Below are 25,241 nucleotides of genomic sequence, written 5' to 3' on the forward strand. Positions count from 1 at the left end.
GCCAGGCCGGGCCTCCAGGTGGAACCGGAAGCCGTCACGGCCGGCGCCCAGGCCTCGGGACCCGGATGGGCGCACCGCGCCAGGCCCCAGGACGGCGCCCAGCCCCTGGGCACCGGGGTCCAAGCCCAGGCCCGGCCCGGGAGGCAGCGGGCTCTCTAAGGACAAGCGTGTCTCAGTTCCCGCGTCTTTTCGCCACGAGGAGCTGGAAGGAGGAAGTGGGGACTTCGCCGCGCGCCGGGCGTGGGGCGCCCACGTCGTCCCGGACGCGGGGCGTTGTGGCCTCCCGCGTCGTTACACCCCCACGCACCACCCCAACCTTCCGGGAGACTGCGGAAGCGGCTGAAGGTGGAGCAGGAAGGCCGCGGGGCTCCCGCTTCCGAGGGCGGCGACACTGTGCCGGGCCCGAGCCTTCTCAGTCTTCACGGGGGATCCAGCGACCGCGGGTTCGAGGCCCGCAGCCGTCGGAGGTACGAGTTCGGGGTCGTGGTCCCGCTGTCCCCAGCAGCTGGCCGGAAGCTGCCTCTGGGCTACGCGAGTGAGCCTCTCTGCGCTCCCCAGCACTCCCTCTGGTCGCCGGGTCACCTTAGCGGGGGCCGAGGGAGGTGGGCGCCGCCCGGGCTGGGAAGGCCCAGCTTTCGCAACCCTCCGCTGCGTTTGCCGAGTTGGGGCGGGTGAAGGGCAGGAGCACTCTGCTCCTGCACCGCTTTCCCTTAAAACCTGGGACCCCGCTTGTCTGGTGCGGCAGCCGCTGCCGGGGCATCCTCAGCGCCGTCGACTGCGAGCAGCCAGGCCCGAAGGCTTCCGCGCCGCCGGCAGGAGCGCCCGGCGAGCTCGTCGGGGCGGCCGGGCAGCGGCCTCAGGGACTCTGCGCCGGGGCGGGGAAGCGCCGGGGTCCCGCGGGGAGGCCCCGGACTTCGGGCAGCGCGGACATCCCGGGCGCGGGCCTCCATCGGCCCTAGCCACCGTCTTTCGGGGAAAGCTCCCTTAGAGGCAGGGAGGAGGGGCAGTGGCCCGCGACCCGCCCCTCTTTCGTCTGGAGGTGACCTTATGCCGACCGACAAGATTCCCCCTCCCCTTTCCAAAACTCTACGCGTTTGTTAAATCCGGTTAAATGAAGAACACCGAAGTCCCCCTCTACTGTCGGGAAGAACGCCTCTACTTAAGAGCATCGCAGCTAAAATGTGGTTTGGCTGTAAGCTGATAATCAAGTAGCTGTGGTCAGACACCCACTCCAGAACATCGCTATTCAGGGACCATGTTGTCACACACAACGTCCATTAGGCCCCAGTAATCCGCCATCAACGCATTTTAGAGCCATTTGAATGTTAAGGAGATTTTTATTAATGGCCCATGAGCCTAAAATGTGACTATTGGTTCTTGGAACAGATTTTAACAACTAGGGGCCGGGATGAGTGATTTTCAGGTTGCAGTGTGGCCGCAGGCCTCTGGAGACTCCAGTTGGGAGCCTGGGGGCAGGGCGTAAGGGAGAGCCTTCGCCCCAAAGCTGACTCTAAGGGCGCTTTCAGGCCTTTACCTGGGGAACCGAGGGTGGAGGTCAGCAGACCTGCAGGGTGCAGTAAAGTGCTGCTTCTGTGTTTCCCCAGGGCCGCATTTGCGGGTCTCCGCATGGACAGTTCAAAGGGGTAAAAATCAGCACTGGTATAGCTGCTGGAACCTGGCATCTTATTTTTAAAAGACACCCTCGGCTGGAAGTGTTGCCTAGTAAGAAACGTTTAATCCAAAGGCCCCCTTCCCACCTCCACAGTAGGCAAGCTAAGGCGAGGACACAGGGAGAGGGTGGCTGAGGATTCTGGTTCGTGGACACTTTTTTTCCCCTTCTGGGGCTGAAACAGAAGTCAGTTCAAACTTTGGCCACTTACCATTATATATTTGCTGTGGGATTCGTTTTTGTTTTCTTTGTTGTCGTTTTTCCACCCCCAAATACCATGTTTCCTTCCATTAAGAATGGAAGGTAAAGAGTGGGGGAGATTAAGGAATAAAAGTGAGTCATGGACCTCATGCTGTTCGACTTTCCCTTTAGGAGAAAAACAAAATTTGGAGTCGCCCCTCTCCCCCAGTGATAGCCAGGCATCTTGGGCACCTGCAGTTATCTTTGACCGAATGGGTTGGGCTTGGTAGGGCTCCTTTATTTGAATTTGCTTATTGTTTGTTTGCAGTCGACAGCAGTTTGATTTTTAAATATAAAACACTGCTTGCAAGAGAGGAAGTCTGACAGAATTCCCTTTAGAATTGGGGAGGATGCCTGCCTTGCTTCTGGGAGCTGCCGCATAGTAGAAGGTCTTTCAGACGCATGCCTGCTTACTTCTCCTCTCCAGCCACTTCTGCAGACAGAAGCGTCCTCCAGCTGGCCAATGGTTCCGCTTCCTTCGAATTGCCTCCATTAGAAAAACTGTCCTTTCCAAATAGTGCCTAAATTTTGTTTTAATCGGGTTAAAAACAAAAACCCGCGTAGGCTTTAAGGTCTCATATTGCTGTTAACAGGCAGTTTGGAAGAGATGCTCCAAGCAATTCTATACAATGTGTCTCAATACACCGGAGCACTATGGTTTCACATGTAATGTTAATTCTGTCCGAGACAAATCCCATAATCTGTGCAGCTTCAGAGCCTAATGGTGAAAGACATCGGGGTGGGTTTTGTTTGGGGTTTTGCTCTCTCCATCCCAGGGGCTCCCTGTCTTTCCTATCGTGCTAACCCAAGGGCGGAAATTGGGGCGGCTGGGGGATCAGGTCTCTTCCGGGCACGCTGCGTTTACAGGGCGCTACCCGTTGAGGAGAGAAAAAGAGGTGTGTGGAAGGCACTGGTCACAGATCTGGGCATGCAGATGCGCGACTGGGGCTTGGACCCTTTTGTGGCAGAAAGGGAAAGAGCTGTCCTTCCTAAAGCTTTCCAAGGAAGGCAAGAAGCAGGCTGAGGTCATGGCTCAGTCGGGCCCTGTATCTTCCCATTTGGGTTGTTTTCTACGACGTCAGCTTCCATTTGTGTGGGATGCGCCCGGCTCCTGCCCGACCCCTTTGTTTTTCTCTTTTGCATGATTAAAACATGTCTCTGTATGCAGTAAACCACCACCTAACACTGGCACGCCTGGTTTTGGGTTACAGCTTTTCCCCGGTAACAACAGCGAGGTTTCCACCGGGTGTTAGATGCGGGTTCAAACTTGTGCTGTACGTGCCAGGTCTGGCTGCCCGATCACCCGCTTCTGGTTAAGCGGGGGCGGGCACAGTTCTTCGGCCGCTGCCCTGCAGGTAACTAGAACCGGCTTCCTGGCGCTGTCCCGGACGCGTAAGGCACCGCTTCCCCATTCCAGACCTGGCTTCCGGCCTTCGGGGCCGGTCAGGGCTGCGCCCAGGTCCAAAAAGGAAAAGACCGGGCACTCGGTTAAAAAACGAAACGTCGAGGGGTAGGAGAAAAGGGATGAGGCTCCCCGCTGAAAGCCTCAGCTCGGAGCCCAGGACCCCGAGGGAGGGCGGAACACACGAGCACGACTTCTCAGCCCCGGCAGCCCCGAAGCACCTGGCTCTCCGGGGAGATCTGAGGGCCCGAAGCAGGCCCAGCTGGGCTCCCTGTCGGCGCCAAGGACGCCCCGCGGCGGGAGCCCCCGCTGTGGCTGCGGCGGCGGCCTCCCCCTCGCTGCCGGGAGGAGACCCCAGCCGTCTGCGGCGCTTCCTCCCGGGAGCCGAGAGAGCCAGAGGCCGTAGGCCCCGCCGGGCGCGCTTTCCCTCCCTGGGCCCATCTCCTGGGCCTGGCCGCTCCTTGGGTCTCGGTTTTCGTTCCTTCCCGCGCAAGGTGCTCACCTCCTCGCCGGACCACACACACACACTCGCCCCCCACCCCCACCCCCGCAACTCGGCCGGGCTGTGCTGTCACCCCGGCGACGCGCGCCCCTGAGGCCCGCGGCTGACCCAGGAGAGACATCAGGGCTCGCGGAGGCCGCGCTCTCGGGGCGCTCAAGGCGCGCAGGCCCCGCGGGGGCCCTCGGCCCCCTGGGCTGGGGCGCGGCCGGATCCCGCGGGGCCTGAACCCTTAGCCGAGCGGGGTGGGCTGCGGCTCCGCGGAGGTGCTGGCTTCGGACCTGAGCCGGAGGCAGGGCCCAGGGAGCCAGGCCTGCAGGGCTGTGAGTGGGGCCCAGAGGGCGGCACCAGCTTGGAGAACGGACTTGGGCCTCGGCCCCAACTCGGGCTCTGAGGGTTGGAGATGCGAGTGCTTTCCCGGGCTAACTCCGACGCGCAGACAAGATTTGGAAAACACAGCTCTGGGAAATCGCGGTGGGTTGAGCCGAGAACCCAGGCCGCTCTCCCGTGCCGCCCCTGCCCACACCTTGGCGCTCAGTTTCCGCAGTCCCGCCCAGGGCCTCCCGGGGCCCTGCACCTTCCGCCCTGGCTGTGCGTGGCTGGGTAGGGGGAAGCTTGGGAGAGGTGAGACTAAGGGAACCTAGTGGGAGTTGAGGAAACTGACCATTATCTAAAACTCGTAAATTTCGGTAGCCGGAACTTTATTGACTTGATTGAATTTCTCTTATCTGTGAAGGTTAGAAACACTCCCAAGGTGAAATACAAAGGGCCAAGAATCTTTGTGGGGAAGATAAAGGATTGGGGCAACAGATCTTTGTGAAGCAGACTACCCCACCCGACCTCTGCCTCCCCCCCACCCCCCATTGCCAATATGCAGTTGAAGTAGCTCCCTGACGCCTTTGGAGGGTGACGTCATTTCAGTACAAGTGTCGCCACGACTGGGCTTAACTTTATTAAACCCGGTCTTGAGTAGGAGTGGTGATCAGAACTCTCTGGCCGTCTTTAAAGCGGCGCTTGCTCCCCGCCCTCCTTTCCCTCCCTTCGTTGCCTTTGGTCCGGGGGAATTCATTTCTACTTTGCCATCAATTCAAAGGGATTTAACTCCGTGGTCTGTTAAACGAAGTTGTGCAAAGGTGATGGAAAAATTAGCTTCAGAAGATGCTCAACGCCTTTTTCTGACCTCCTCCGTGTTTCTAGTATTGGGAGAGAAACCTAACTGCATTATTTGCTGAGCAATGCCCTGTTTGTTTGCCACTGCTATTTTTAATGAGAGGAGGTCTTTCCCGATCCTTTGTGGGGCCTTCTGAAAACTGAAAGCGGTGAAATTACTTTCGATCTGCTTTACTGTTGCATGAGAAAAGCTGGGAGAGTGAGACCCAGAAGCTGGAAAATTATAAAGCAAAGAGTCTCTCTTAGGCCTCAATTTCACTTCAGTGTAAACTACTGTAGGGTAAATATCAATGGGTACTGGAAAATCTTGCCATCAAGTTTTGCCTGAGTTGCTTATTGTAAACTATTGCATTTCCTTTAGCAGTAGAACAAAACCAATTTACTTATTAGGCAAGATTACATAGGGTTCAAGAGAGCATGCACAGCCAGGGACAGAAAAATTAGCCAGAAAACAAAATGGTTGTAATTGCTAAAGTTCTTTTAAAAAGTTACAATCAAGAGTCACTTAATTTTGGTGAAATTTAAGAACATAAAGAGTTTAAAATTAAATACTGCTTTTGCCCAAGGAGCACCATGACCATTGGCCCATTTGTCTTTTCTGGTTTACAAAATGCAGGTATAAGGAGAAGGGACCCATTTTCTTTTCCCCAGCACTTTCTTTAAACAAAACAAAAACAAAACTGACCAGGATGCCTTATGTTCAACTACTGAAATTACAGGTTTTAAAACTTTTCTGGAACTCTTTTGTTCAGAAATCATTTCTGCCTGAACTGCTTTCAGATTCTGATTACATTCCCTCTCATGTTCACCTCCGATTTTTTTGGAAGTTAAAAAAAAATCCCCTTAATCATTTGAGAGAATAAAAACAAGGAATTTTTGTCATTCCCATTTTCTCCGAGGTAGTACAGTTCTTCCTTTCTCACTAAAAAAATGAACTATGTTAAAATGTACCAGTAAAGTGTCTAAGAAATCACTATGATGTGCGGCAAGGAGAGCAAGATCATAAGGATTGTTAGGCTCTCCATAGTCTATTCCAGAGCAGTCCTGATGGAAGTCACACAAAGTTGACATACCACAGTCACTCGTATCTACTGCATCCATTGATAAAACCAAAAATGCTTTCTAAGGAGAGTTTACTGATTTCCTCCCTGACCTAAATAAAATATGTTTAGGGAAGGAGAGGCTGAATGTGGGCTTTTCATCCATAAACAGTGGCATAAAATTAAACTGGACCCAATATTGTGCTAGAACCATTTTAATATAATTATACATATCTGCCAAATCCAGGAAGAAAAGGTTTATGCATATATAACTTTTCCAGTTAACATCTGCAAGCATAAACGACAATGATCTCGGTCTATAAATTCATCAGGGTCAGAGCAATTGACCAATGTCTCTTTACTGCCAGGCTTACCAACAGTAAATTACAGATGAATTCGTGTCCTTCCGCTTCTCTTCTCTCACTCACCTTGTCCAGAAACATTTTGTTGTCAAGTTTCAGTGCCGCTCACCTCCAGCCAAAGGTAATCTTTTTAGATAAGTACTCAATTGCTCTGAATTTGCTTATAATTATAACCTATTTAATCACAGAAGAACCCCTGCAGAGGCGGAGTTCAAGATTGCATACAATAACAGGAGATCACAGTTTTGAAGTCTAGCACAGATTAAAAACCACAGATGTACCATTTATATAAGACACACACTGATTGTCTCTTAAACTACATATTGACTCCTTATGAACATTATTTTTTAAATAAAGTAGTGCATCTAGGACAATCAGTCGCACAATTCACACAGCCCTGAAAAGTTTTTCAGTGCCAACTACCAGTTGGTCATGAAACGTGAGTGAGCTTGAGACACTGTTCATTCCTAAGATTCAACCACGGATTGGCTAAAACATTGGAACACCTCTGCTTAAGAAGGCTATGTCCTTCCCTCCTTTCCCTCACAATTTAGTTTTGTTTTTTTTTTTTTTTTGGTGGCGTTTGGTTGCCCATGGCTAGAATGCTTTTGATCACTTTGCAAATCAGGAAAACCAATGATCTAAAACTATGCCAGGATCTTAAGTAGACTGGTTTGTCCGTTTCAGGTTGCTGGTTGGTGGGCCCCTCTAAGGCCCTTCATTTTTCCTTCTATGCCTCCGGGAACATTGATCAGAAGATGAGTCTGAGCATCATCCCATCTAACTCTTTTAACCAATGCCTGGCTAAAACTGGAATGTCCAGCCCAGTACATTTAAAAATCACCCACAAAAAGGTTCTACAGATCTTCACAAAACCTGGAATTTCCACGAGGATGTCTGATCTTTATAATCCAAGCAGTCAGCATTGAAGTTAAGCTTCCAGGAGGCAGTTTGGTCCTTATAATCCAAACAATCAGTGGTTGAGTTAAAACCCAAGCTTGAGGCTCCATATCCCTGGGTGGAAAGAGAAGCTGGGGACTGATTGAGGTGGCTGGTGACTGCATTGGTACCCATGGGGCTGAGTGTGGCCCCTGGTCCAGGAAGCTGGTGATGCATAGGGGTCAAATAAGATCCACAGTCCATGCCCCCAAAGTAGGAAGTTGAGCCAGCATATCCTTGACTATAACCTGAAGCCTGAGTATAGGTCATGGGGTAGGACCTCTGCATGCAGGAAGAGGAGGTGGACAAGGGGTCTGACAGTGGGGAGATGGAAGCTGGGCTCCAGATAGACACAGGAGCACTGCTGCTGGAAATGGCCGGGACTGAGGTGCTAGAGGGGGGAGTGAATTGGCCACTTGTTCCACTCTCTGAACTCACTTCCCGAGCTGGAGAGGTCTTCTTTTTGGCAGGTCTCACTTTGTTTTGACCTCCATTCTGTTGCTGCTGCTGCTGTTGGCGGCACTTAGCTCTTCGATTCTTAAACCATACCTTGAAAGGGAAAGAAATTTCTTTAACGTGGTTTCAAGGACAAGAACGGCTCCCAGATTATAAAGCTTATAAAGCTGCCCTCCACGGACAGATGAGCTAAGCAGACAATCTCTCCTGTCACCGAAAACCTATTATATGGTGCCGTTATATATAGCCCTGGTTTTGAAAGAAAGTGAGGAGGCTGTCTAGAAGCACTGGACTCCTAGCCCAGAATAATAAATCATATGGCTAAAAATTCTCCCTCTCATTTTCCTATCTTGTATTTCACCTCAAATACACACATCTACATAGACCCTGCAGTATCGTGGAACACTTACGGTGGAATACAATGCTTCTATGTCTTTTGGAGCAAAGCACAAGAGAAGTGAGGGATGACAATTCTGTCGCGACTTGCCAACAAGAACAGCCTAAATTCAAAGTTGACAGTCCATCTTCTAGGGAATAACTTTTAACATGAAGGTTGGTTCCATCACTCTACTTTTTTTTTTCTTCCTTCTCTCCTAAAAAGGCTCACTTACAAACAAGGGCTCCAGGGAGAAGTGTTCCCGTTGAAGGAAGTCTGAAAGCCACTATTTGCTAAAACCTTCTTTATGGCAAGTGGAATGTCTTGTACGTACTCAGCTTTGAGCTTGAGAACAGACTTCTCTGCTCCTCTCAGGTCTGATACTAGAGTCTTTGCCTTCAGGGTAGTGCCATTCAGTACACAGCTTCAGTTCCCTATGCCGTGTTCACTGGCTTGTCAAGGTAAACCTCTGCCTGCAACTGTGAACACTCTCTTTACCAGTCCCGTTCATGGGCTGCAGTGAAGGGGGGGGGGGCTAGCAAAGAAACCACCACCCTCTTTCAAGAGAAAATTACAGGCATTTTCTGAGCAACAAGTCCTCCATGGTCTTCTCAAATGAGCACTACATACAGGTGGGTTAGCGGTGCCACTAAAGCTGAGCATAACACCACCAACCATTCAGAGCCATTTACTTTTCTTAAAGTGAAGACTTGAGTTCAAGCCTCCCAAGTGCTAAAACTTCTCCCACCTTACTTTGAAAAGTGTCTTGCCTGGTTTGCAGTTCACACTGATAGGTCCTGGCTACAGGGGAGTCCCAAGGGTGTGTGTGTGTTTAGGTGCTAAACATTCTGTCCAGGGAACTCTACGTGGGGCTTGCGTTTCAGGAAATTTGGAGTTTACTCTCCCTCTCCAGCTTAATTAAGGTCAAGTTAAGGGGAGGGGAGGATGTCACTGAGGATGTTGCGTTGATATTTTATCTGCTAAATGGCTCAGAGCTAGCAAATTCTGTTCAGTCCCTAAGAGGTCAAAGAAAACACTCTTATTGTGTAATTTCTTTGATGAGAGCACCAGCTGCTTCTACAGCCTGGCTCTACCACCAAACTGACATGTGACCTTGAGCAAGTCATTTACTCCATTTCTTCACCTGTAAAAATATTGGGGCTATCCAGGAGCTAAGCTTCTTTCATCTCTAAAAGTAGGTGAGAATGGGGTAGGATTTCCACATGGGGAAAGGAAAGTATTAAAATATTAAGTGACTGCCCTTGAAATCTGCCAAGACGAGGCCTCTGTTGGCTGGGGACCCAAGAGCTCTAGGACTGGGCTGCATCACTGCAGCCAGTCTTACCTTACAGCCTAGGCCCGGAGACTCGTGCTGACAGGATGGGGTGGGGGTACAGAAAGAGGCAAGGCGAGTAATCGGGCACAAGGAGCCTTAGGAGAAGAGTGTACTGGCCTCCAACTGAGGGCTGTTTCAAGCCTTCCTTTGGGGCTTTCTTAAGACCTGGGGCCCTCAACATACGCTCAGGGGAGGAGGGGCACTCACGGCCGGGAAGGACGGTTCTATCTACGTCTGCCCTACCTGCACCCTGGACTCGGGCAAGTTGATTTTCAGCGCCACCTCCTCCCGCATGAAGATGTCTGGGTACCGGGTCTTAGCAAATAGAGCTTCCAGCACGTCTAGCTGCGCCCGTGTGAACGTCGTCCTCTCCCGGCGTTGTTTCCGGGGAGTGGCTGCGGGACAAGAAGCCCAGGGCCCTTTAGGGTGGGGGAGCAGTTTCTCAGTCATAGGGGTCTCTGCGGGCGCTCCAACTGCCCCGACCCCCACTCCCGGCCCTTCCCTTGTCCTCCCAGCCCTTCCACCCAGAGCCCAGAGGTGTTCTCCCCACCCCCTCCCCGGACTCGGCTCCCCAGGCCAACACTGTCCCTTCCAGGGGAGCCCTCCCCTTTTCGCCTGGCGTCGGAGATAGCTCCAGCCAGAGTGACCCTTCCATAGCTAACAGATGAAATAAAAGGAAGCCAAGAATCCTAAAACCCCACAAAAGCAACCCTTAAACCACAACACAAACAAAAAAATCCACTCCGTGAAGTCAAAGGATCCCCGAGGACCCGCAGCTCGGATTGATGGGGCGACATCTTGATCCTGCTCGAGACCTTGGTTTTAAGAGCCTTTGTTCCTCCATCTTTAAAATGGGGGCATATTTCCTACTTCTACGAGGATTTTAAAAAACAGATCTGAGCGGAAAGGAAAGCACCCGTACCCAGGGTAAATCACACATCTAGGGATTAGAGGCATGAGGCCTGGAGGTCACAGGGGAAGCCCCAGGAGAGGCCCGGAGAATTTACGAGGAGAAACCCAGTGGCTCGAAGAGGGCCCTTCGAGGAACTGGGCTTCAAGATAGGGGCGGAGGCAGTAACCGCCCTCGAGGGGCTCCGAAGTGTGTCCCCCAGTCCCTCCCATTAAGAATAAATGGGTGTGAGTTTCCGCAAGTGTTGCAGGATCCACCTACTCCCTCCAGCCCCTATCCTCCCCTCCGGCCGGTAAATGCCCTGTGGCCCTGAGCTGCTTCTCAGAGAGAAAGCCCAGTGGGTACCTCGCCTGCAGCTGGGGCGGGAGCAGCGAGACCACCCGCCCCAGAGCCCCCGGGGAAAGGGCGTCACAACCCGGAGGGGCGGGCCTGGGGAAAAGGTGAGGCAGGAGTGCCGGAGGCTCACTTACCCGGGTAGCCCACCGAGGGGTGCAGCAAGTCCATGCCTGAAGTGGTCAGACTCAGTCCATTGACTGCGTAAGGCGGTTGCTTAAGATAAGACATCATGCTAAGGTTGTTTGGAGGCGCAAAATTGGCCCAAATAGGGGGGACCCAGCCAGAAGGTCTCGCTTCGCTGGGGGTGGGCAGACTCAGGGTCCTTAGTGTGTGGGTTTGGAGCGGTTGAACTGTGGGCAAAGCAAACAAACAAACAGAGGTGCTGGTTTACTGCTTCGCAGGCAGCAGCTCTACCACGTTCCACCACTAACTTAGAAAGAGCCTGGGCTATGCAAGGTAGAGGCTTTTAAAGGACTTGCAACCCACCCACCCCCAGCTGCTCTGGAACTAGAGGGGATGGAGAGAGGCCAGATAAACCTGTCTTCCCCACCCCCACACTAAACTTAAAAAAAAAAAAAAGTACCAGAAGAAAGCAATTACAATCTGCCTTCCCCCAAAGAACAAAACCCCACGCCTTCAAATGCACACATTGCATTCCTATCCCTACATTTGCATAGGACTCATTGGCTGGCACTAGCTAATTGTCTCAAACAAAACTTGATTGGGGCCATTTGCAGAGACAAAGAACTCTTTGGCTAAATAAATAATGCTGATAACAAAGCCCATTGGTGAGAAACAAAGAAACAATTCAAGAAATCTACCTCTCCCCAGACTGTTGCCTTTCCAAGGCAAATTTTAATTATCTTAGCTTTTTACCACTTTTAACTGCTGTGAACCTAAAATGTCAGTGCATTTAACATCTAAAATACCAACTTGCTAATCGACAAACTTGAGAAAACTGCTCAACTGCTATTACTCCACATTTGAAGTCATTTCCAGTAATCATTTTCACCTAATTAGTAGTCTGGGTAATTAGATTTTGAGGTAAGTAACAGATTTAGTAAGGTTTTGGAGGACCTTGATTATGTGTCTAAAGAACTAAAGCTAAACAAACAAGTATTTAACTTTTAATCGACACCCATCAAATATTTAAACACACTGCAAAAAAAAGTCTTAAAGATTGGCATGAGGTTTGCTAGAAATTCTGAAGTTAGAATCCCACCAATCAGGTAATGACAGGCCCCCACATTTGCAAGCAGAAAGGGTGAGCATTTGGAGTGCAAGCCTCTTCCATGTTGGTTTCGATGCTGTAGAGGCGCAGATGCGGCGGGAGGCAAATATTCAGACATTGGGGGTCCCTCAGCAGCTACAGCAGTTTCCTGTTAATGCTGGCTGCCTTTTGCACATTTTAGTTCTGAAGAAAGTAGATCTCCAAACACCCAAAGTTGTGAGACTAATAGAATTTCTCCCTACCTTTCAAGTTTTCTACAATCCTATAAGAAAAAGAGCTCAGGGAGGGAAAAGGCAGGAAGAAAAAAGTTATTTACTTTCTTCAGCTGAGTGTCTCTCACTGCCCCCAAGCAAAGGGATCCAAAACGGATGTTAATATGGGCTGACAGTTTTCTAGTCTAGCTTTTATTTGTCTAAAAATTGGCACTTATCCTGCAAAGATCTCTAATTTGCAACTTTGACACTATGAGAGATTGCTTCAAAATGGCGGATACAAGATTAGAAGTTCCCTCTTACTCTGACAAAGGTCCTACTGAGTTTTTAGGACTGGATTTTCATATTTACATTGCTTTAGAGATCAAGACACAAAATTCCACAAATGGAAGTTAGTTACTGCAACTTCTTCCCTATTTAAATTCATAACAAAAAACATGCTTTTCCACCCTCGGGTCTAATTTAATGTAATTTTTATAAATACCCCTCTTGGAGGAGTTTGTACTGTCTGGTCAATAAAACTAATTTAGTTGCTCCCGTAACAAAGGCTTGATATTTTCTACTCTCTTTCCAAGACAGGGTTATTTAGAGCCTGTGAAAACAATGTTGCTTTAAAATACAGTCATTTATTTGTTTATATATAGCCTCTAAGCTGGAGTTCTTTCTTGTTTAATACAATCTTACTATGTTGTAAAGTTCTGAACTACCATAGGAAAAGCTAAAATCATAGCAGATGTACACATGAGAAATACAGAATTGTTCTTACATGGAGAGCTCTCACCCAATTAGAAATGTCTGATGCATAAAGTGGCACATTCCAACATAAAAAGCAGTAACAGAAAGCGCTAGGCAAAGATCCTTCTCGGAGCTCTTTGGCCCTTACCATGATAAAATCACTGCAATTCTGGGCTAAACTGTTTTCTCTTTAACTACTGTATGCATCTTTGAAAGAAAAAACTGCCCCCCAAATAAAACTACTAAATACTTTCAGCAGCCGGCCTAGGTATGCGCTCTCCAAGAAGCAGCCACGGGCCCTTCCATCTAACTTTCAAAAGCCCTGCAAGGACGCCTTTCTCCCTTCCGCTCTAAGCCGAGCCCGGTAGGGGAAACCGAAATACCCTTTCGAAATTACAAGCGTCAATATGACTGCCCCTGGAGAAGTCCTACCTACGCGAGCGGGCGACGGTCGCTGGGCGAGTCCCCGCGGCCGCTGGGCGCCCGCGCCTCGGTGCGGCGTCCCTGCGCGGCAGCCCGCAGTCCTGGCGCCCCGGGTCCGGCTCCACTGCCCGCCTGGGCCCGCGCCGCCTTATATCTAACGGTCAATTCGTGCAATCTGTCGCTCTTCCCTCCCTCCCCCGCATCTCCCCCCCTCCCGCCCCGGTGTTGTTGTTGGGTTTTTTTTTTTCTTCCAAGGAGCCCATCTACCAGTTGCTGTGTCCTCGCTCAATAATAATGACCTCGTCCAAGAATTAATTATAATAAATGTTTTCTTGATAAACTAACGAGATAATCCGGGGGGCACACGTCCCTTAATTACAGGCCGCCGTGCTCAGCTCTGCTTCTCGTCCGGGCTGATTAATTTTCTGCATGATGGAAAAGAAACAAAACTACGCGGACTGGCGACTGGCCTGTGGCTCGGAGGACAGCGAAGAGCAAGAGGAGAGAAAGAAAAAAGGAGAGACGTGGGCCCCGCGGAAACAGCCGGCGCGGGCCTCCCTCTCCGACGAACTCGAGTGCAAGTTTCTGGCCTCGGGGAATCAAGCAGCGCTGCCACCCGCGAGGGAGGGAGGCAGAAACGTGCCAAAAGGGTTGGCCTTGACTATTAATTATGGTGAGGAGAAAGCCCCGATGTTAGCCCTGGGAGCGAGGAGAGGTCTGGTGTCCACCTTGCTTTGGGGGGAGGAGTTTCCTCTCCAACGGGTCTCCTGTGCTAGTAACTTTTGGTGCCTGGGAAGAGTCCCGAACTGAGCGGGAGGAACCCCGAGCCCCGCGCTCGAGGACGCAGGGCAGCGTTTCCAGGAGCGGCTTCCCCACCCCTCCCCAGGCCAGCCACCATTCCAGGCTCCGCGCGGCTCGGCCTTCTGTCCCCGCACCCCACTTCCGTCTGTAAAGGAGGAAAAAGCCAACTCGCTGGAGTTCGGACGAGGGACTGGATTTCAAAAAATATGTTCTGAAACCCAACTGTGATTTCAAGAGCCACTTGAACGCGTCAACACGAAGACTTCTTTGGACTTGGCGGCCTGACACGTCGCCGAGGCCGGCCGCTGGCGGAAACCTGACGGTTCAACCTGGGTGGACCGAGAGCGGAGGCTGGGCCTCAGGGCCCCCCCCGACCCAGGCCCGCTCCCGGCCCACGACGCCCGGGTGTCCCCGAGCCTGGGAGGGGAGCGCGCGAGCGCGCACCAGGCCCCGGAGCCGGCCCAGGTCCGGATCGGCGGAGGGCCGCCTCCCCCAGTGGAAGGTTTCTGTCCCCGGCCCCGCCGCGGCCTCGGGCGGAGCCGGGGCCCCTCGCCGACGCTTCTGCCAGCCCCAGGTGCGTGCAAAGGGCCGCATCACCCGGCGGGCCCGGATCCGTTCCGGGCACAGTCACGTAGCAAAACGACACTCCCGCTCTCGCTCGGCCTGGCGACCCGGGTCTGGGACCGAGACAACCTGGGGCTGGGGGTGGGGGGCTGGCGGTGGGCGTTATTGCACTCCCGGGTCACTTCGGAGGGAGGAAAGTGGTGATCAAAAAGTAAAAGGAGACCTGGAGGCCTTTGGAAGAGGCCGAGAACCGAGGGCGACTCTTGGCGAGCTGCTCTTGTCTCTAAGGAAAGGGGCCAGGACAGAGCGGCGAGCGAGGGGCGGGCGAGCCGCCGGCGCTCCACGCCTCCTCGGTTATCCGCTCGGGTTTCCTCTCACGTTCGTTAAGGGCAGGCAGGGGCTCGAGCTGCGACCATCCTCACCCGCTGATCCACGAGCGAGCCGGGCTTCGGGCACGCTGGCCCTAGAAGACGCCTATCTTATTACCATCATCAACATCATCATCTGTCTAGCTACATCTGTATCTTTTTGTCTCGGATTCTGAAAATGTCCTTGAGATCAGTCCAAATGACCCAACCACATCTGAGGGCCAAAACGCAAAATAGCAGGGAGAAGCCCAGAATGGGCGTTGACATAAAACAACACCACAAACAAAACCCCTCCAAAACACCCCACATTAGACTCGCAGGGTTTCCACGGCGTTGGGCGGTAGCAGCGACCCCAGGAACGCGCTGCCTCCCCTCCTCCCACACCCGCCCTCACCTCCAGATCAGAAATTTTTCGCAAAGCTCGTTACTACACCTAAAAAATTTACGAGGGAGGAAAAAACCCGGCAAGCTTCAGAAGAACTCCACGTTCGCAGAAGTGTGCATCAGTCGGTCTACTGGAGGTACCGCGGCGATGGCAGGCACAAGAACACATGGGTAGAGACAGGCAAGCAAGACAGACGGACACTTACCTTACAGCCGCATAGGAAGTTAGAAAAAAAAATTAAATTATCCTTCAAAATTCCAAATAGCCAGCTATCCTAAAAGAAATCAAGAGTATTGAGTTAGAAATCTTGCTGTCTTCACCCCTCCATAAAAAGTCAAACAACGAAAAAAAATTTTTTTTAAGAATCGAAAATGAGGAAAGTAGCTCGAGTTGGAAACACGCGTGCGTCCCTCTGTGATACATACAAAGTAGACGTGGTGAGGGCTGCTCTAGCGATTTTTATTTTTAATAACAGTGGAGGCTGAGTTGGAGCTGAGGTCGGTCCCGCTCTCAGGGAGATTTGCTGAGAAAGCGCCTCTCTGGCAACTTTTTGACGCAAACTCTCCAACCAATGGCAGGGAGAGAATGATTGACACATCTAAGCCAGAGGGAAAATAATAAAAACACACAACAGGGGGAGGAAAACAGGCCGCTGCTGCACGGGGGGACGAGCAGGCAACAAATCCAGGCCTCCGACATTACCAGAATGTTCTTGAAAGACACTGGGCTCCGCTTAAAATATACATTATGGACCGGAGCATGTGAACTAATTGTATAATTAAAATGATGGACAGGGAGGCCTCCCTTACCTTTCGTCTTTACTTCTTTTCCTTCCTTTCCTCCCTCCCCCAGCCCCCGTTTTTTGTTTTGTTTTGATTTTAGGGAAGGGGAGAAGGGAACCCCATACAATACGATGGAAAGACTAAAAATATTTAGGTAAATGCTGGAGAAGAGCGAGGGTGGGGGTGGGTTATCGCGTTCAACGCCAGCAACAAGGGTGTAGATCAAACGCAGAAAGCAAGTCAGGCTGAAGCCTGAAACCACCACTGTGCTGTCTTAACCAGGATCAGACCACGCTGAGGGCCAGAAGGGGTGAAAGGAGGAGGCCTGAGAGTGAAGCGTGGGCGTGTAAGCAAGAGACAGACAGATACACAAGTCCAAGAACAAACTATTTTCAAAAACTCGTGTCTCTCCCACTCGTTGCGCCCTTCGAAACAGTCCCCGGTGCCCGGAGCAGCGACTGGGGCTCCTGGGATCCGCGCAGGGTCTTGAGAGTTTGAAAGAAACCCAAGGCGGGCTGCAAAGAACACCAACCGGGGCCTCTAACCCCAAGGGCCGGTTTGGGGAGGCGACAGGAGCCAGGTCAGGACTCGGGGATGGAAGAGGGGCCGGCTGGACACCGGGGAGGGAGCGAACGCTGGAGGCCCACACTGGACACAGAATTTCCACGTTGAAACAAACGCTACTCAACGCGCGCTGGCGGGGCCTGGAGCAGACCGCCCGCGCGGCGCGAGCGGGGCGCTGGGAGCCCGGAGGCGCGAGAGCGGCGGCACCGGGGGACCCGAGCGTGGGAGCGCACCCCAGCCTAACTTTAACGCTGCCGCACAGAGCCGGACCCGACAGCCTTCAAACCGGTCTGAGTCCCTAGAAAAGCAGAAACAGATTGGACGGGAGGGGGTGGGGGGGTGCACAAGAGGACCGGCGGAGGGTGTGAGCGGTCGGGGCGGGGGGGAGCAGAAGACATTTCTTCCCTCACCACTCCCAATGCCGGAAAAGAAAAATAAAAAATCTCCTAAACACCCTCCCCTTTCAACCACCACCACCACCACCACGGCAAGTGGGCCCAAAGAAACAGCTCGCTGCCTTTAATTTGGGGACCTATGTTAATGAAGTTGGTAATTAATTCGTCGCTTTGTTGTCGGTTCTTATACTGTATGTGTAATCAAATGTGGCCGTCCTTGGGATTTACAGCAATTAACGAATTACGGGAGTGCGCACGAGGCGGCCAGCGCGCGGCAGCCCGGCTGGGCTCCGGCTGGGCTCCGGCGCGGCCCGGGGCTGGGCATTCGGCGGCCGCCTCCAGCCCCGCAGGTGTCTCTAGAGCTCTGGGCCCCGGCGTCCCAGCGAGCCCCCGGGCGGCCCGGGGTCTGCCCCGCAACGCCCGGGCCCTCAGCGCGCGCTCCGGTCCGGAGAGACCCGCTGGCTGCCGCGTTCCCAGGAGTCACGACATTCTGGGGTCCCGGGCTGAGGGGGGAGGGTGAGTACGGAGCTTTTTTTTTTTTTCCTCACCCCGCCCCCCCCGTACTAAAACACCTGGCGACTGCTCTCCACACCCCCCCCCCAACACACCCCGGGCCTTTAGTTGGGGGAGGGGGAAGGGAGAGCGACAGATGCCCCAGGCGGTCTGGCCCATTGGTCGGGAGCACTTTGCCAGAGTCGGGATACTTTCGGTCAAGGAAGGGCAAAGCCGCCCAGATCTCCTGAGCCAAAGCCTCCTTCCTACCCCGAGAAAAGACAGGGTTTCTCCCAGTTTGATCGCAAGGATGTTAAAAGCATCAAAGAACTAAACAGAAAAATGGACGTTGTGCGCCTGGCAGAGGGGAAGGGCCGGAGGGAGGCCTTGGGGACCGTGGAGGTTGGGGGGGGGGTGGAGAAATATCGGAATATGGGCTTCTGTTCTCCACGAAGTTAGGGAAGCAATTTAGGCCGAGAGAGCTCTGTGGGGGGGGGGGGGGTCCATTGCTGTGGGAACCCCCCCCAAGCCCTACGAAAAGGTTGGCGGTGTCCTCTCGGTCGGCGGGGGCAGCTGAATCGCCCTGAAAACTCCCGGGTTCTGCTCGACCAGGGCAGGTTTCGGCCCGGTGGGGGCTCGGGAGGGCTTTTCCCGTCACTGCGGCGGGAGCCCATAGCTCCCGCTTCTCTGCCCTTTAGTCTAGTAACTTCGCAGAAATGCAGGACCAATAAACCACGAGTTGGAAATGGACAGTGTTAAATAAACAAGGGTCTCTTTAAAATTCTCATCCACTTCAGATGTCTAAAGTAAGATTGTGATGATTTTGTCACGGTTTGGTAAATTTACCCCTTTAAGAGGCTTTCATAAATCCCAGAACACACCTTCAGCCAGATTTGAATATAGATTTAGGTTTTAAAACCCAGAAGCTGGAAACGCCGCTTTATCAAAGAGAATTTCCCTTTAGCTTAGCGATGTGCTGAAGCTCTTAAAAGATTGGATCTGAGAGAGAGAGAGACAGAGAGAGAGAGAGAGGGGGAGAGACAGAGAGGAGAAAGAGAACTAGAGACAGAGGCAGACCGGGGGGGAAAAAAGACTTTCTTTTTCTTTCTAGAGGAATTCTTCCCAGACTCTGCAGCAGTTGGTAGCAAGAAAGCTTTCTCCTGGGTGTCTCCTGGAAAAGTTGCAAAATTGCTCTTCACCTGTAAGAACATGCTCTTTATCTTCCAGTCTCTTCTTGTCAATTTGGAAATTGCAGACAGCCCGGCTCAGGTACAGTCCCCACAAACCATACTGTAGGTCAGGACAAAAGCCACTGGCTTTGGTGGCAGGGGGGGTAGTGGTGGTGGCGGGGGTTGGGCTGTTGTACTGAAAACCTTAGAGGCTTGGTGAGAGAAAAAGACTCCTTGGATGAAAAGTCTAACTCTTGATTTCCAGTAAGTCCTTGAACTTCCAATATACTTACTATGTGGTCATTGTATTTTCTCTGTTCATGTTTAACTTTTTTCCCCCTCTACATCTTCTGTCTTGAAATTTTTTTTTCCTGTGAATCTGACTTATGGTAGGTAGCATGCTTTGTATTTGTAAGTAATTTTCATTAACAAGTGGATGGTTTTTAATTGCCATGAGTTCAATGATCTTGCTATCAGTATGAGATATAAGCATTCAGAAGTTAAATTAAGAAAACCAGTATATAGGAAATCAAATTGTCAGAGCTTGCATACAGTTTCCAAAATATGGCCGATATTCATATTTTGAAATCTAGATTTATGGCTCCCGCTAGCTGGATTTACTTTCTCCACCTCACTTGCCAGGCCGGTTTAAAATATTCCAAACTTTCCTCCAAGTTTATTAACTATGGGGCTGTGTGGGGGTGGGGGGGTAGAGGGTGGGGAGGAGTGGGAAGAGAAAGGAGAAAGATTTCAGGATTCTTCAGGCTAATTAAAAAAGAAGAACAAAACCCATATTCCATGAGAACACAGCCTCTCAGGGGGAAAGGAGCCAGTTAGGCTCCCTGAACACTTACTTCAGAAATATGAAGATTATTTTCCAATCTTTTCAGCGATTCAGTGGACAGTAGGGGACCATATCTTGCCTTAGAACTGCCACAATATTTAGAAAGAAGTCATTTTTCATTATGTTTTTAGATATGTCTTGATTAAAAACTTTGACAAGATTAACTTTAATTAATTTTTTAACGAAGGTTAAAGATTGGCAATGCAGGCAGAATTTGGAGGGAAACAGAAAGCAGTAGATCACTTATGAATTAAGCTTGAGTTGCTTATTCCCTGCATTACGATTGCCTCAGAAAAGAGGGTAAGGGAGAAAGAAACAACTTCAAAGATAGGATTGTGCTGTCTTGATAAAAGAGTAGGAGGCAAATTCCAAATGCAGAAAAGAGGAAAAGAGGACCATGTTGTTCCGGAATGAAACGGATTAAGATTGTGTGACAAGTGCGAGATGTGGGGCTGGGAGACATTTATGAGCTGAGTGTGAGCCCGGAGCTGTGCGTCTGTCCCTGAGCATGTGGGGGCCCAGGGTGTGTGCAGAGCAAGGTTAGGGTGGGGGATAGGAAGGGTTGGTGTGAGTGTGAGAGAGGGACAGCACTGTGAGGGGTGTGAGTGTGGCTGTGGGGGTGTGTTAGGAGGGTGTGGACGGCAATGTGGATGGATTGATGAAGGGTGGGAGCTGTCACTTTATATAATTTTCATCTTCTGGTCCCGAACTTTCCTTGAAATCAATCCTACTGCAGGCAGTAGCCTTGAGCTTACAGAGCTGACATGAAACAACCATTACAGTACAATATCTTGCCTGTTTGCAAACTTCATTTAAAACTGGGGGGGAAAAGACCCAGGAATGGTTTTGTAAGAACGGGAAAAAAAGAAGAAAAGAAAACCGCAGTGAAGCTTTAAACTAGTTTGGATAAATCTCTAATCTTTTATTTGTAACCTTTTACAAGCTTTATTTCCCGTATATGAAAAGCTTCTTTTATATGGGCACGACAGACTTTTCCTTTGGATTTTTAATTAGAGCCCATCAATTGTAGCCATATTTAAGAATCAATATAAAGTAATCCTTCGAGATGGGATAAGGTTTTAATCGAAAATCTAATTTCCCACTCTTTGCAGATCATTTTGAGGGGCTGGTTGATTAAAAAAAGAGTTCAGTTTTTAAAAGACATAACACCTAAAACCTGGAAAGATCATGTCCGCAAAAAAAAAAAAAAAAAAGTAACTGATGTTGTCTTACAAAGAAAAAAAGTCTGGCTGTTGTTGGGAACTTTTTTTTTTCCTATTTAGAAGAATTTGACTTATTTTTCCGCTCACACACTACACTCTAATGTGGCTCGGAGGAGGGTATTCACATTGAATGGGGAGAGGAAAAAAAGAGGAATTGTTTGTCTAAAACAGTATTTCATATGCAAAGAGCAGTAACTTAAATTTTTTATTAACAAAGAAAACATAGATCTTGATAGATCTTTTTCACTACAACCTCAGAAATTCCCTAGATTAGAAAATGAGTAACACACTTTTTTCATTTTTGTTCAATGGATGCAAACTTTCCACTTTCGCATCTAGGAATGAATTATTTCCAACAGATTTTTAAACTTCGACATTAGAACTTTGCAGTTTTCATTTTCTTACAATTGAAAAGTTGCCCATCACAAAAGCGTAGAATTTTAAACAGTTCTGACAGAGTCACTAGCTTTGAATTTGTCTTTTTTTAAAGGAAGAAAAATGATAGCAAGGAAGGAAGCAAATAAACAAAAACTAATTGTAGGTGCACAGCCCAGACATTTTCTTGCTTCTTAATGATCAAGCTGAGGCATTTGTTCAATAGCTGCACATTATCCAAATGGGCACAGTGCATTTTCAGCAAACACACCACCATTCCATTTTAAGATCTGCAAATCATCTCTAAACTAGAAGAGATTCCCCCAAAAGTTTATAGGGAACAACTGACGTGTTGTTATTGTTGTATCTGTTAAGTGCATTTCAGAATAAGAACTCATGATACTTGCTTTTTGAAATCTGAATGGAGCGGTTTGAACACAGTTGATGCTCATGCTTTTCTATTATCTGCAGAAATTTCAATTTATTTAAAAGCCTGGCGTTTAATGCACTACATACATGACGGCATAAATTTTAAGAGGAAACTCTCTTGTATTTCTCTGTAATCGCGCCTAATGAAAACCTGGGATTTTCCAGTATTTAAAAAATGTGAAAATATAATGCATCTTCATTAGGAAAATTGACTGCTGTGCTCACGACAGTTCTTAATTGAAAAGGCAACCTATTTTAATGGTGTGGTTGAGAAGATTACATACTTTATCCAAACACAAAGACAATTAATAATGAGAAGCAGGCTGCTGCCATTAACTCTAATGCAGTTGCATCAATGTCAGTGAGAAGTGCTCATACCTGAGATGCATGGTGCAAACTCCCCCGGCTCCCTCCTTCCCCAATTCACCCACTCCTTAATTGGGGTTTCTTAAGCAAGCGCCTGGACCGGCTGTGATCCGGCGGTCTAGTGTCTGGCAAATGCGGCGCGGGGCCAGGCGCCCCTTCTTCCGGCGGGTCGCGCGGTTCCGGGCAGCGGCGCCCGGCCCGAGGCTCCCCGGTCGCGGGTGTCTCCGCGCACACCTCGCGCCCTCCGGCTTGCGCGCGGAGTCTGGCGAGGGCAGCCGCGGCCCCCGCGCGCGGGCGAGTTTGGAGACCCAGGGCTACCTGGAACGTGTTAAGAAGTTTACCAAAAGGGACCGGGCTGCTTCGGAGTCTGGGTTCTGCTTTGATTCACTTACGGAAAGGTCGTAGGGGAAAAAATCTTTTAAAATTGAGAGTGTGGTGGGGACGTCTGGGCGCAAATGGTCATCCGGCGGATCCACCAAGTTTCCAAAGCGCCCCCTCTCCAACTCGCGCCCGGAGAGCAGAGCGTGCGTGTGTGCGTGTGTACGCGCTCCTGTGTCTCCGTGTGTGTGTGTGTGTGTGTGTGCGCGCGCGCGCGCTCGTGCGCGCGCGTGTGTGTGTGCTCGCGCGTGCGTGTGTGTTGACGGGGCGATCCCGACCTTTCCTAGATTCGAGCACGCCCCGACTCCAGGCTGGGAGACAGGGAGGAGGAGGCAGCCACCTCTCGGCTTTTTCTTTCCTCCGCGAGGTGCGGCCGATTCAGGCCTCCAGCCGGCTGCCTCGAACCCTGGCAGGCGAGCTGCGGAGGCTAGCGCAGGAAGGGGAGACCCCGGGCTCCCAAACCTCGGCTCCGGGGGAACGGCGGCGCCTCGTGCCAGGCGCGGCCCGGCGCTCGTGGGCTCGAGAACTCGAGGGTGCGGTCTGCCTTTGGCCTGCCCTGCAGCCGCCAGGCCCCGGGGACGGGTGCGGGTTGAGGATGGGGCAGATCTCAATTTGGGTCTCTACGAGGTGCTTTGGCGCCCGAGGAGCGTTAGGCTCCTGCTGCTCGGCTTACGACAGCCCTCGGAACCCGCTCTGCCCCTGGCCCTTCCCCGGCTCAGTTTCCCAAAAGAGGCTCGGAGCAGCTGGGGGAGGGAGTGCCCCTCCATCGGCATTACTCCCTTCTCCCAAAGCGAGCCAGCCAGGCTGCAGGCTAACAGGAGCTTTCACGCGAGGCAGTCACCTGCCCTCACCAAAAGGGTTGATGGGGGGCGCGCTCCTTAGGGAAATTCTGGAGGCTTCTCGCATTGGCCAGCCATGCGCAGCGACCGGGAGAGAGTGCTGGGCGAGTACTACACACACGCATCCTGCAGAGGAAGAGGGAGGGACCCCACCCTCTAAGGCCCATAGGATACATCTCTTTCCCTTGAGGGATAGCCTTACAGGAAAGTACCTTCCACAAATGCCACACTTCCCTCTGCAGCCCTCAGTGTCCCTGGGCCAGCCTTGTCCTACCCTGCTTTCCCTTTGGTTTCCACCTTTTCATCTACAGACTTCCTGCAGATTTGCCATTTTTTGTTTCTGCCCACTGGTTAGGAATCCTCCCAGAGCTTCTGAAGACCAGCTGACCTGGAGTTTTCCCTGAAGCACCAGGCTCCTCCTCTCCCTCCCTCAGGACAGGTGACCTCTGGGTGGGTTGAAACTTCCCTTTGGCGAAGGTCAGTCCTGGGCTACTTAGCATGGTCTAGGAACATTCTCCCCTCTTCCCTACCTCATTCTCTATGATGTATCTAGAGCTTTTCTTGTTCCTTTCCACTACCTTTTTACATTGCAAAGGTTGAAGTACTCCAGTTATTATTTATCAAGCAAGTCTCAGCTTCTGCTGGTGCTGAAGCTAAATATGTCAGCTGAGTATCAAGGGGGAGACTAGGTCTCCAAACCAGTAAGAAGTGATTTTCTTCTTGGGAAAGCTTGAACCTTAGATGTCATACTTGCCCAAGAACGTAAGAACAACAACAGACTAACTTGTATTTATGGATCTGTTCCTTGGCATATGACCTATGGATGCTGGAGGCATCTTTATTAGCATGCATGTGACTTTGGATAGCCAACCAGTAATGACATTCCTAATCATTTATTGCAAACTATTTAAGCTAGTTCAGCAAAAGACAGTAGCTTTTAGCCTAAATGGCAATTTTCTGGCAGCTTATTCAACTAGCGAACAAGCAAAAAAGGAAAGATATAATTGCTTCCAATACTTAGCTCCTGAATATAACAGAGTCACCACTTAAGGGACACACAGACCGTACCACAAGTAGCTGGTATGGTCTAAGTTATTATTGGAAAAGCAGTTTCTTTCTGATTGTGCTCACTTGTATTTACTGTACAAAATTACGTCAAAGAAACAGAAGAACCAGGCACGGTTTATAGATATTGGGTATCAATAGAATCATGGCCCTGAGTTATCCTGACCTTTTCCTGCTATTTCAGGAAAAAACAGAAGTAGCAAAGACCTTGGTGGAGACTTTTTTCTAACAGAAACGTTCTGTAGAACTAGGTATTCAACAAGGAATAGGTCACCTCAAGTCAGCCTGTGTCTGTGTCAAAACACTTGGAGGGAAATTAAACAATTCCATTATTTTTAAGAAATATTTTTAAATGTCCTGGTTGTTGACATTGGGTAATTACATCCTCAGTCAACTCTAGAATCCTAATGAAGACATTCTAGTAAAAGCAAAAAAAAAAAAAAAAAAAAAAAATCACACTAGAGCACACAATAGTAGCCCCTTATCTGTGGTTTTCACTTATGCAGTTTCAGTTACCCAAGGTCAACAGCTGTGGGGAAGCAGAAGATCTTCCTGGTGGCCCATCATCAGAGAGTCAACAGTAGCCTAAAGCTACGTCACAATGCTTATGTTATTCACCTCAATTCATCTCAATTCCAAGGCGTTTTATCATCTTACATCGTCACAAGAAAAGGAAGAATGAACACAGTGCAGTAAGATATTTTGAAAGAGAGAGAGAGAAACCACATTCGTATAATTTTTAGTATAGTATATAGTCGCAATTGTCCTTTAATCATTAGTTGTTGTTAATCTCATGCTGTGCCTAGTTTATAAATTTTTCATAGGCGTGTAGGTATAGGAAAAAACAGGATATCTAGGGTATGGTT

At 50.4% G+C, this 25,241-nt stretch overlaps 1 protein-coding gene across 2 annotated transcripts; it reads right to left on the bottom strand.

Annotated features, from left to right (window-relative positions):
• Nucleotides 1–7,249: 7,249 nt before the first annotated feature.
• OTX2 (orthodenticle homeobox 2) lies at nt 7,250–10,966 on the bottom strand. Of its 2 annotated transcripts, none has more exons than XM_039255140.1 (3): nt 10,870–10,966; nt 9,733–9,884; nt 7,250–7,870 (listed from the first exon to the last, which is right to left on the bottom strand). In XM_039255140.1, exons 1-3 carry the CDS (start codon nt 10,964–10,966, stop codon nt 7,250–7,252), a joined length of 870 nt encoding a protein of 289 aa, XP_039111071.1. The 2 variants fall into 2 exon arrangements, with proteins under 2 accessions (XP_039111071.1, XP_039111069.1); XM_039255138.1 differs by having other exon boundaries at nt 9,733–9,908.
• Between the last annotated feature and the right edge of the window lie 14,275 nt (nt 10,967–25,241).

The sequence above is a fragment of the Hyaena hyaena genome, unplaced genomic scaffold (genome assembly GCF_003009895.1).
Source record: "Hyaena hyaena isolate Hyena2069 unplaced genomic scaffold, ASM300989v1 scaffold_509, whole genome shotgun sequence".
Classification (NCBI taxonomy): domain Eukaryota; kingdom Metazoa; phylum Chordata; class Mammalia; order Carnivora; family Hyaenidae; genus Hyaena; species Hyaena hyaena.

Coding starts and splice junctions, on each gene's coding strand:
- OTX2 (XM_039255138.1), bottom strand. CDS start 10,966: ATGATGTCTTATCTTAAGCAACCGCCTTACGCAGTCAATGGACTGAGT. Junction 9,909..10,869: donor CCCCTCGGTGGGCTACCCGG/GTAAGTGAGCCT, acceptor CCCACCCTAAAG/GGCCCTGGGCTTCTTGTCCC. Junction 7,871..9,732: donor TGCCCGAGTCCAGGGTGCAG/GTAGGGCAGACG, acceptor TTCCCTTTCAAG/GTATGGTTTAAGAATCGAAG.